At 36.6% G+C, this 13167-nt stretch overlaps 1 protein-coding gene across 3 annotated transcripts in view; it reads right to left on the bottom strand.

Moving 5' to 3' along the window:
- PARN (poly(A)-specific ribonuclease) overlaps positions 1 to 13167 on the bottom strand; it is a 200433-nt gene that overhangs the window by 40170 nt on the left and 147096 nt on the right. For all 3 annotated transcript variants that reach the window (XM_069085981.1, XM_069085988.1, XM_069085997.1), the window contains one exon: positions 6207 to 6396. In XM_069085981.1, the coding sequence (XP_068942082.1) occupies positions 6207 to 6396 (190 nt within the window). The remainder of the gene's footprint in view (positions 1 to 6206; positions 6397 to 13167) is intronic.

Genomic DNA, 13167 nt, shown 5'->3' with positions numbered 1-13167 from the left:
AATTTTCATTCCTCCTCAAGCCTCCCTGGCTATCCCTTCCTTCATTCTCTAAAGTTTAGAGCCTCACCTTATAATTCATGGAAAAAACTCTGGTCCATTTGACAAAAGTTCCCTCTTCTTCCCTCCTCATCTCACACTGTGCATATGTCCTCCCCCCATATTACATAAAGAGATAGCCTTTCCTCTTGCCAAAGTAAATCATTACATACATTCTTCTAATTCCATCTATCTTCCCCAGAAGGCAGTCCCCTTTTTCATCTGCACTCTATTACTTATTTTGAATCTCTCCCTATCTAGTGGCTGCTTTATTACTACAAACATGCCCATGCCTTTCCCCATACTTGGAAAAAACTTGATCTGAGCATGCGTGTTTGCTACTATCGTATCTCTCTTCCCATTTTCAGCTAAACTCCTTTAAAGTCATCTATATTCATTGTCTCCACTTGCTTAACTCTCACTACATTCTAAACTCTATGCAATGTGGTTTCCAAGTCCTCGTCATTCAACTGAAATTGCTTTCTCCAAAGTTACCAATGATCTCTTAAATCCCAAACCGAATGCCCTTTTTAATCGCATCCTTCGCCTTTCTGCACCTTTGAAAATTGATCACTCAAGATCTTCTCCTGGATACTCTCCTCCCTGAGTTCCTTTTTCCTCAGACCCAACTTCACATCAATTGCCTCTTAAACATCTCAAACTGGATATCCTGTAGCCACCTCAAATTTAGTACTTCTACAACACAACTCATCTCCCACAGAAGCCTTCTTTCTTCCCAACCTCCTCAATAAGGTCAAGGGCACTATCATTCTCTTAGTTACCTAGGTTCACAATCTTGGTGTCCACTCTTGATTCCCCTTCTCATATTCACTCTACATATCCAATTTGTTGCTAAGCATTGTCGTTTCTTCCTTCACAACATCTCTTGTCCATGTCCCTTTTTCTCCACCTAAGCCTGGCACCCTGCTGCAGGCCCTCATCACTTCATGCCAGTCTGCTGGTTGGATTCTGTGCCTGAAGTCTCTCCCCACGCCAAACCATCAGCTTTTAGTGTGATTTTCTAAGCATGATATCCCTTCTCCCAAAATAAATTCTGGTGGTTCCTTCCACAATATAATCTCCAGGGAGGTAAAAACCTCTTAATATGCCCTCTTTTTTCTTCTGATACTGCCAGCCTCATCACCTCACACGTGGACTACTAAGATGACGGGTCTGTCTGCCTCGAGCATCTCTGCACTCCAATCCATCCTCCACTCAGTCACTAAAGTGATTTTCCTAAACTATAGATCTGATCATTTCACCCTCTCTCCCTGTTCAATAAACTCCAATAAAAATATGTTGTTTGTCATCCAAAGCCTTTTACAACCTAGCTTCCCCCATCATGCACTCTCTGATCCAGTGGCACTGGCCTCCAGGCTTTTTTGCCAACAGAGCCCTCCATCTCTTTGACTCTGGACTTTTGTCTGTCTCGATGCCTGAAAAGCATGCTCCTTCCCTTCAACTACTGACCTCCTTATCTTCCTTTAAGTCCAAACTAAAATCCCATCCTTTACAGGAGACCTTTCTCCAGTGTCTTCTCTTGGTCATTTCCTATGTATCCTGTCATGCAGCTTCCTTGGTATATATGTGTTTGCATGCTGTCCCCCTCATTAAATTGTGAGCTGTCCGAGGGCATGGATGGGCTTTGCCTCTTTTTGTATCTTTGGTATTAGCATAGTGCCTTAACATAGGAGGCACTTAATGTTGATTGACTGATTGATGTGGAGACATGTTACTGGTTCCTTAAACTGAAAGTCAGAATGGAAGCTCATACTAGACAACCTAGGGAAGATTAAAAGGACTGGAGTTGTTCAAAGTGGGAGAAGGAGAGGCAGAACGAGAATTAGTGAATAACTCAGAATTTTAGGTATGGGAAGAACCTTGGAAATTTTGGAGAGATTAAATGACTTACCAAGATCACAGTTAGCCTTTAGCACAACCACTATACTTTTTTCCTTAGATGGCTTACTCAAAATTACAATTTCTGCTATGAACTATAGTGTGGATAACTCCCAAATCTACATTTCTTGCTTTGAACTCTTCCTTCACTACCTCCAATTCTTCTGTCCAGAGGAAGGTAACCAGGATGCTCCAGAATCTTGAAACATATGAAGGAATTGGGAGTGGCTGCCTTGAGATAAGACAAGGCAAGGCAGCATTGATTCTTTCACATCTTTCCTATCTGCCTCCTTTCCACTCACAGAGCCACCACACTAGCTTGGGGCTTCATCTCTTCTCATTTGGACTACTGTAAAAGTCTCTTAATTGGTCTTCCTGTATTTACTTATTCATTTACACAATTCAGCCCTATTATAATATAAGCTTCTTGAGCATAATCCACACCTTTGCCACTGGCTGTTCCCATGCCTAGAATGTCCTCCATCCTCATCTGCACCTCTCAGAATCCCTCGAATTCTTCGGAGTGAAGGTCTAGTGCCACCTTCCACATAAGGTCTTTCCTGATTCCCCAGTTGCCTCCCCCTGAAATTACTTTGTATTTATTTTGTATGCATTATATATCTACTTACATATATACATATACTGCTTCTCCCAATAGAATGTAAGTTTCTTAAGGGAAGCATCTATTTTTATTTTTGTCTTTGTATCCCAAGCAACTACCATAGCACCTGGCTGAAAATAAGTGCTTAATGAATGCTTATTGGAAAAATGAATAGCTAAGCTGTAAAGGAACCAGATCTTCTGATTCACTTTCTCAACTTCCCATCCTGTAAATTCAATCTCAGAGAGCTGAAAAAGAAGCAAAGGTGAGGAAACGCCAACTCCTCTTTGGGGCAAAGTTCATTTAAGTATTGAATGCACTGATTCCCACTACGGGGCACTGGGAGGTGGTGGTGGGTGGGGATGCACACACCTGCGTGCATGCCGGCACCAGTGCTTGTCTGAGCTCCTACTATGTGCCAGATGCTGTTCTAACTGTGGATACAAAAAGGGAAAAAGACGGTCCCTGTTCTCAAAGGAGCTTACAGTCAAGTAGGGAAGACAATATACAAACAGTTATATACCAACTATATACAGGACAGTGTGGAGATAAAGTACTAAGGTGGATCAAGAAAAGAAGGCAGGACTTTAGCTGAGACTTGAAGGATGCCTGAGAAAGGAGGCAGGGAGAACTGGAAAGGAAAGGGAGAGTAAAGATTTCTTCCCTCCGAAATTTAAAGTTAGGAGAGGGGAAAAATAAAACTACCTACATGATAAATGTTTTTAAGCCCATAAACCTGAAGAAGAAAAAAAAATAGTTGCTTATCCTATAGACAACAGTAAATGAAATTATTATGTTAAAGGATTTCAAATGAGTAAAGTTACATGCTGTGACATATAAAACAAAATCACACCCAGTCTCAAGGAAAATAAAATGAATTATTAAGTACAGCACAGGTAAAAATGAAGGCAAGTAGCTTATAAAAGTTGTGTCTATCAAAAGATACTTCAGATCTTGCTAATTTGGATAGGAGGAATTTGTAGTTGGAAAGAAAACTGGCATGAACAGGAAGGCTAGCAAATTAAAAAAACACCACAGATGCTTCTCAGTAAGTATGTTAATCACTACACAGAAAGAATGTTATCAATAAATTTTAAGATTTTAAATAAAATTGAATATATCACATTCTCAGTTAGATTTGGGTATGCATGTGTGCATGATCATGTGCATGCATGTGTGTCTGTAATCCAATTCCAATTTTGAAAGCTAGCTTCTCCAAATCCATTCTGATATAATTGCCTGGCCTTCTCATTAGGAAATTTCACATATGTCTGTATATGGACTTGCTCTATACATGTACATGTACATGTACACATGCATGCAAACACACACACAATTATATGTTAAGTTCTTTTATAAATCTCCACCGGATATATATTTTAAAAGAATCTGATAAAACGGAATAGATTGTGTTAAAAATCAGCTCCCTGTCTCTGTTCTCATAAAAATCCAGTGGAGAGAGACAGTACAAGTATCTTTATCCTAATTTACTGTCTCCACAGCAAATTAACAAGTAAAGGACTTGTTTCAAATCAGCAGATAAAACAAAGAGGTGTGTGTGTGTGTGTGTGTGTGTGTGTGTGTGTGTGTGTGTGTGTGTGTGTGTGTGTCTGTCTATATGCACCTTTTAGGTTCCTGAGTTATATTGTTTTTCTCAGTGGTTTGGGAGTTCAGGTGGACTTTTTTTTCATGACGAATGCTAAGATGATAAATACTGAGAAGAACTGGAGAACAATTTAAATTTGATTCATGGTTTTAGAATTACAAGGTAATTACAAGGTCCAACCCCTTTATTTTATAGTTGAGGAAACTGAGGTCTGAAGACTGAACAAATATGCAAACAACAAATAAAAAGATAATTTTTTGGTAGTGACTTTAAATACATGAGGATCAAAGAAAGCACATATTTCATAGGACTATTTACTGTAACCAGCTCAATAAAGCATTATTTTTTTTCCTATAAGGCTTGGAAATAACTTTGTCTTGCAGAACTCTGTAATTGGACTTTACCCATATCCAACTGCAAATCACACAGTTTCTTCAGAAAACCACTTGATTCATGATTTAGCAAATGCCGCATGATTAGTAATACCCAGGAGCTTTTCAATTTTCTAGGAAGCTTTACAACTTAAAGCTTATAAAAAGGAAGACAAGAAAAATATACCAAGAAAGTGTTTATGAGTAGCCAAACGAAATCAGATACCAAATAATCCATAGCTTTGAATAAGCTGAATTTTTATAAATATCAAACTGACTTTGGAATATTATTTCCTATAATTATAAAATGTACTTAATTTCATTACTTTACCCACATCTAATTCTATAGAAAATATTTTCTATATACATTACTTATCTGTGTGTGGACTTCAGGGCAATTCTGGATCAAATCTTATTTTTTAATATCCAGACAAATTCACTTCTAGGCCAGTTTCCCTAAAATGTAAGCCCTATATTTTTTCCAGTTGTCAATCCCTGTATAATTTTGGAAATTGATTCTATTACTGAAAGAAGATACAAGCTACTGACAATACAGATGCAAACAAGAGAATAATGGAAATCTATTTGTATTAGCAACACTAGCTGCCAACAGCAAAGGCTAAGATGACACGAGCGGCTCTAGCGAGATCCCAAAGCCAATTCTCTAAAGGTAATTTAAAGTGAGTCACATCTGCAACTATCAACTTGCCAATCACACACAGCCCATGGAAAACTGCGTGACTTTCTAAACCTCAATTGCTTAAACTTTTATGTTTTTTCTCCACTCCTGCATTACACTGTTAGTGTAACATCTATTCATATTACAGTAATATAGTACACTAATGTATATGATCCATTTTTTTATTAAACTCAAAGAAAGTGGTTAACAGATAAACACAGAGCACAGAGAACAAAAAAAAGTCTCTTGACTCTGTGAGATGTAGACTATACTCTTTTACGATTAATTCAAGTCTCTTTTAAACTCCTTTTACTATGTCTAGTATGAGGAGTCTCGGAAATTGACACATTTCCTACCAAAGTTATAGAAGAAAATCCCCAATCCAGTATCCTGTTTCTAACTCTAAGAAGCAATTCAGGATATGGAAAGGAGAAGGAGATTCAAAACAATGACATGTGCCAAATTCAAGTCCCTACCTTCTAAAGCAGAGATGAATAACTACTTTTGCCTTCAGACCAGCCCTAAGACATTGTCCTGTTAGGCACAGTCATATGGCAGCAATTAGGGCAGAAGATTCTGATGAGCTTATAGATTATTTTAGTCCTTTATTCTTCCTACATGCTCAGAACATAGTAAAAAAGAACTGGATTTTCATATTGAAATGTACACAATTTATCTGTATGGCTGGTGAGAACTGTAATAATAGTTTGGGATTTCACTAAAATTATCTATAATTTGAATGCTTCAAATACTCAAGTAGTGGTAATATCATTCATTCACAAGCAGGTATGGAACTATGCCGGAGGTCTGAAGTCTGGTAGTACTGATTACATATTCTAGCTGAGTGGGAAAACAAATTCTTCCTCAAAAGTCAGTGCCTCCATCTAGAATTCTATGAGGAACAAAAAGAAAAACTGATACAAAGGTCATTTTACCTCTTCCATCCAATACCAATTTAAATAAATTCAATTTACACCAACATTTACAAAGAGTTTACTATCAAACATTTCTTACCTGTTAACACAGTAATATCGGCTCTGTGGGGTATACGATGTGCACTGAGTTTTTAATCGTTTTCTTTCAACCTCCTTCCAACTATTTTCTGTCCATTTTCTCTTGTTCTGTTTATCCATATGTTTCTTTTCAACATACTCAGCATATGTCTGGATCCGATAACTTTCTGCATACTTGCTGGTATTGACGGCTACAAAAAAAAAAAAGTTTCTTTACATAAAAATTGTTTAATTTATCCCAGAAACATTATCTCTTTCAATTCTTCTAATATACATAAAAAACAGAAAACGTTATTAGTTTGAAAAGTATAAAACCTCAGTAGTAAAAGTTAATATAGTCTCTGCTAGGTAGCACAGCAGATAGCATGCAAGTCTTGGAACCAAGAAGACCTGGACTCATATCTGACCTCAGATGTTGCCTGGCTGTGTGACCCTGCACAAGTCTTTTTAATTTGTCTGCCTCAGTTTCCCCAACTATAAAATGGGGATAATAATAGCTCCTATCTCTCAAGGTTATTGTGAGGATCAAATGAGATCATTTCTTTAAAGCATTTATTACAATGCCTGGCACATGGCAAGCCCTTAATAAATGCTTGTTTCCCTCCTCCCTGCAATGGTAACGGGAATTTGAAGACCTTTCTTGTCCCTTAATAGGCCAAATGTAATCACATGGAGCCTCTGGTGGAAGGAGTTTGCTGAACGGGTGGAGCAGAAAATGAGTCAGTAGTTAGGGTAGAGGGAGACAGAGGACATAGGCATGCAGACAGCTAAGATTATGAGTGTTTGTTTGTGGGAAGGCCCTATCAGGGGAAGGCTTGGGGATGGCAATGCCCTCTGCAGCATTATTGTGTATAGATTTCTTTGTTGCTATGATGAATTTGGCTTTCTAGTGTTGGGATTCAGCTTTCTGGGGTTTGAATAAATGTTTTGGTTCTGTCTTCCATGTGGAGAGTCTGTTACATTCTGTAATTCAGTACTACACCAGCATATTCAGAGTTGCCATCAGTGCTGTGAATATTGCCTTGGTAATACATACCCTTCCCCAGATCAAATACAATAAACCCCAATTATTGTGGACTTGGTAAATAAAAGATTTATAATAATCAGCTATGTCTTCCCTTTTTTGTCATCTATTTCTCCATTCTTCAAAGTTGCTCATTCTCATCTGTATCTCGCCCCACTCACCAGCACCTGGACTTAGAGGGCTATAGTTATGCTCTGGCTTCCTTATCTTGACTTTGTGCCAGTTTCAATTCCAAAACATACAAAGATACTGTGCTGACACTTCCTCCTCCATGTAGACTCTGTTAGACAGGACATTATGGGGGCTACAAAATCATGAGAGGAAAAGAATAAAAGATCTGCGCACAGATGGGCACTGCTTAATTACTATCTTCCTGCATGTTTCTGTTTCTCTCCCAGCCCACTGCTCCTAGTACATAAAAGTGTTACTCTTTCTCCCAGAAGTGAGAGAGTAAAAGCCTCTCCTTCCAAATCAGTCTCAGTGTCCAGGCAGTTCAAAAAGCATGACATGACAGGAGGAGGGGCAGCAGGAATTATCAAGGAGATGGTAATTATTTATTTTCACCCAGAACTTTGAAAGCAGCTGCTTGTTGCCACACTAGAGATCTTTGGAAGAGCAGGTGTATAAAGGACATGTTCCATTTATTTATATGAATAATATAAATTTATACCTGTAGATAACAGTAAAAAAAAAATAAACTGATAGTTTTTTTTTTAAATTTTCATCTAGGTGGCTCAGGTCTACGTTAAAGCTTTTAAAGTGTGGAGGTAGGAGAGCCCTAAAGTTCTAAAACGTAGCAATGGTTCAGGAGTTCAGATATGAGTAATGAATAATGATAAAAATTATAGTCAACTTTCTCTTAAAAAGTCTTATACCTCATACTTTCACCAATTTGTTCAAATTAGCAAAGTTGTGCTGTATTTACGTTTTCAGACCATACTAGAGTCTAAAGTAAAATCTCAGAATCTTAAAGTTTCTGTACATTGAAGTTTCCAACAGGACAGTGAACTATGAAACAGTGTGTGCCAGAACCAGCTGTGATTCATTCTAAAGGAGATAAAACATTTAAAGACAAAAAGTCATTTAATATGCTCTCTCAGCAGACCAAAACTGAAGTAGAAATTATTGATATCACACAGATCTTGCCCCTCTCTTTAAAACATTATTCTCTAGTGAATGTTATTAGTTTTCCTTTTTCCAACTATGGTTTCAAATCTATAATCTACGCTAAGTATGTTTAAAATAAATTCTTTGTTAGCATGATTCTAGATGTTACAAAAGGGTTAATTTTCTCAAAGTAATGAGAAACCATTGATTCTACAATCATTATGCCTTCCAGATTGCTACTTGGCAAAAGAAAGCTTCCTGAATGTTTTCTTTGTCTCATTACTTAACTCAGCAGGTTTACTTTACAAGTGTGTCTGAAAAGGACCGTGCTGGCAATAATCTTTTTCTCAAGATTAATTTTTAAAAATTTAATTTACAGAAGAAAAAAAGCAGGTTTGAGTCAATATTTTACATAATGACAAAGATGATAACAGGCTCATTAATGAGCCAAGCTGATATATTAATAAATATTATTATTCCCAATAATTTACCTCTTGACTATTTGGACTGCACATAACAAACAATTGCTTTTCCACAGAGAAGAGATTTATCTTAACATATGGAGTATTAGGATCCTTTAAAAAGAAAAGATGAGATATAGTGGAAGGAAAGAACAGCATACTTTCACTTCTGGCCTTCACACAGCAACAATTTACCAACATTCCTTCAAGTCCCAACAGCTTTGCAGCTCACAGCCTTTAATCTGCAAGCCAAGCTTTGGCCCATAGCCATCACTCTAATGGATGAATCAGCAAAATAAATTGGCTGTCAACTGGTGTCCTCCCCCGTTTCCAGCCTCACTGTTTAAAAGAGTGTACTACAGACTGGTCAGTCACATTTTAACCTTTTACAAAGTAGTTGATGAAATGATTCAAGGCCACTTTTGGGTTATATTTCTCAAAAAGAGTTTGGAAACAAGGCATATTAATAACCACTGGAGACCTTTGCCTTATATGTTACAGAAGTCAATACTATCTCTCACTATCTGTCCATGTCGTCTATTTGAATCTGTCAGTTTTTTTCTAAGACAATTTCATTTTTACGAGTTAAATTTCTTATTTAAAAAATAATATTTCAGTGCTATTTGTCTTAAAAATCTAAGAGGTACTTCATAGTCCATTTTCAACACAAATAGCTAAAAGATTTATCTCATGATAGTGTCTTTACTGACATACAAATAAAATTCTATAAATGATAAGGGCTATGAATTAGTACTGCTGGAATGGGCATTTTATCAAGCTTTCCCCCTAAACTAGGAACATTTTACCATTCAGTCTTCAAACCTCTAAAATAGATTCAATGGCCCATGAAATTTCCACAACAAAAACTATCCACACCTTTACTTCTATAATCTCAGGAAACTCTATCAATACTTAACATCATTTCTCATTTCTAATGAAATTATGTAAGCACTATCAATTAAATGGTCATGGGTTTACCCACTAATGGGAAAACTCCAGGTCATATGCAATTCTTATCCTGCATCAACACCACCTAAAATAATTCAAATTCAACAAATATTTTCTACTCACCAATTTTGTGCAGAGGTGAGGAGAGAAAACATTTAGATTAAGAAGTGGTTACTGCCTACATGTATGTTGAAGTTTAGTAGGAGGATATGACAGAGACACAAATAATTACAGTACAAAATAATATATTAAATTGTGAGAGGAGCCCTAAACATGCTATTTAAGATCCATAAAAGGAAATTTATTCTTGATTTAGGGGATCAAGGAGGCGCTGGCATTTGAAATGGAATTTTAAAAAGACAGATAAGAAATAGCAGGAGTGTGAGGGAGAGAAATGTTCAAGATATATATGAGAATGTGAGAAAGCACCAGTCATATTCATGAGGGTACTTCAGTTTAGCTGTAGCACAGACTAAAGGGAAGGGCATAAGGTAAAGCTAGAAACTAGGTGAGATTGTGAAAGACCTTAAATACCAGGAAAAGGAATATAAACTTCAACAAACAGGCAATATAGGATGATTGAAATATTCTGAGCATTCAAAAAAAAAAAGAAGCAAAAAAAGAAATATTCTGAGCAGATAGCTGACCTTACTAGGTCTATACCTAATTTTGATGTCTACATTTTCAAGACAGCTCTTTTACATATGAACCCAAATGAACACAAAAAATACGTTTGAGAGTCTATACGCTTTTTTTGACTTATAAGAAGACCAGAGTGAACTGTTAGGTTATTGATGTAGTTGGGTGTTTCACAATATCAGGGGCTACATTTGCAAGAGTCACCCCTTTCAAATTTCACAACGCAAGCCCCACCCTCAAAAAGGACTGCCTTTAATTAACAATAATGGTAAAGCCAATTTCTTCAGTCAGAAATCTGGTAGAGTAGCATCGACTTTGAAGGCTCTTAAACTGGCATTTATCCCCACCCAGTTAGGGCCAGTGCTACTTTACTACACTGTCATTTTCAGCTCTCAATTTTGTGGCAACATACAGGCATATAGTCAGCATCTGATGGTAGATGCTCAGTTTCCTTAAAGAAGAACCTACTTGGTTTGAAAAGCATCTAATTCATTTAGTGAAGACTTGGCAATGTTTCTCCCATATAACATATAATTGTGTGTGAAGATGATGGGTTTGTGATAGAGTAATAGTTTCTTAAAATGTCACCAGAAATAGAAATTACGGTAGATTCTTTAGTATACTACTACACTACTATAAGTATTCTATAGTAGAGCAAACTCTCAAAGACTTAAGAAAAGTAATCATAATCACTATAAATATCCCTTATATTAAAAATAGTTAATTACTATTTCCCCTCCCTTTAAACATTACTAGATTAAGTAAACATTCTATTCACATTCCTTTTGGATCATTCAAACACACAGACAAAATTTTTTTTCATCAACTCATGACCCTGTAAAACACTGGGAATGGCAAATCAGTAAGGTTATATTATCTGTCAAAACCTAAATTTGTACATGTAGATAGTGGTTAAAGAAAAAAATCCTAAGAAAATATATAAACTCCCAAATTTATGCCTTGTGCAGAGATAACATTTAACCACTTCTTCCATTATGTACCTAATTCAAAACTATAATGTGCATATATTTAAGTAAATAGACACAATGAGAGGTATTTATGCACATATATAGATATACATGTACATTAAGAGAAAGAAGTATTTATAAGACTATCATAAGAATTACAACTTTCTAATTTTATTTCATGAGATTTTCTCATTAAATCTATACATTCTTTTGCATGTCTTAATATTGACATTGTAGAATGCTAAATAAGAGCAGAAATTATTTTTTTACTGCATTCTTGGTGCCACTACCAGATTATTTTTTCCTTAAGTAAAGGGTCAAGGAGTAGAGTGGAGAAAAAGCTGTATTTCCAGTAACAGATAAACTATGATGTTACAAAATTACTAAGTTAATTTCCCCATTTATAAACTTGATGCAAATGAGCTGATGGACCACAATGCCCTGCATCTAGCATTACCTCAGCAATTGTTATACCTCCAAAGAGATGTGATCAGTGGAAGGGGTGGTCCTTTAATCTGGTCTTTGGAACAATGTATCTTATCTTAACATTTTATCGGAATCTTCCTGATTTTTACCAGTTACTTTTTTTGCCCCTTTCAAGAGCCCCACAGTTCACATACAAAACTAGTGATTTAAACTTATCAAAAGTACTGAAGTCTGGAATGAAAAGTCCCAGAAAATGTTTTTTTCTGATGCCTTTATTTGCCTAAGAAGAACCAGTGTGACATCATTTCTTTTAGCTATAATTTTCTTTTGACTTCCACTTTTATTAGCAACTAGAATGTTAATACTGCTATGAGACACTTCTCTCTCTGTGATCTCAGCTCCCATAGGTTCAATTACCACCTTTATGCAAATCTGTATTTCTAGCCCGATCCTTTCTCCTGAGCTCTAGTTCCAGATAACTATTAAACTCAGTATGGCCAAAACATAACTTTGTATCTTTCCCCATAAACCTATTACTCCTCAAAAATCCTCTATTATCGTCAAGGGCAGCTTCATCCACCCAGCTCCCAGACGTCCAGTTTCATAACTTCCAAGTCACCCTAGGCGCTTTATTATCGATCAGACACCAGAACCAATCAATTGCCACGTCATGTCAACTCTACCTCCCCATACGCTCTCATGTTTGTTTCTTTCTCTATTCTCTTGGCCATTGCCCTAATTCAAGCCTTCATCACTTCTAACGCAGATTAATACAACAGCCTCCTAACTGAGCTCCCTGACACTAACCTCTCTCCTCTTCACAAAGCTGACAAAGTTATACTAAAGCCCAAGTCTAACTATTATTCTTCTGTTCAGGAAGCTCTAGTGGCTCCATTCTGCCTGTAAGATAAAACACAATTTTTTCTGTTTGGCCCTTCACAATCTGGGTCGTGTTTACATCTCTTCATTATTCTACAATCTGGCAGAACTGGACCTTTCCATTCTATCTTTATATCCTTAGCTCACAGCACTGACATAACTAACATAGAGCAGGCACTTAAAGCTTCTTGACAATTACAAGAGCATGTCCACTCACTGCTCACTGGAAAAGGATCTAATATTTAGAAAACCAGCAGTTAAGTTAATGTTTATTATGGTCTAAACACTGTGATCCTTAACAAATTCTTCCTCCTTTTCCACTATTCTAAAACTACTGCTACGCGCCCAGAAAGGGACTACATAGGACTGAGGCTACAGTTTTTATATTTTTCTTTATTTTAAGGGTTTTCAATGATCAAAGAATTCATCACCAACAAGCCAGCCTAATAGTGGATATAACTTTTCAATAAATATGTTGATAAAACAATGTATTTTTCAGATTTTCACTGT

This window comes from Petaurus breviceps, unplaced genomic scaffold, assembly GCF_028583685.1.
Source record: "Petaurus breviceps papuanus isolate PSGF00001 unplaced genomic scaffold, PetGlider_PUasm1.0 118, whole genome shotgun sequence".
NCBI lineage: Eukaryota > Metazoa > Chordata > Mammalia > Diprotodontia > Petauridae > Petaurus > Petaurus breviceps.
Note: the sequence above shows the minus strand (reverse complement) of the source record. Positions and strands in the feature narration are given on the sequence as shown.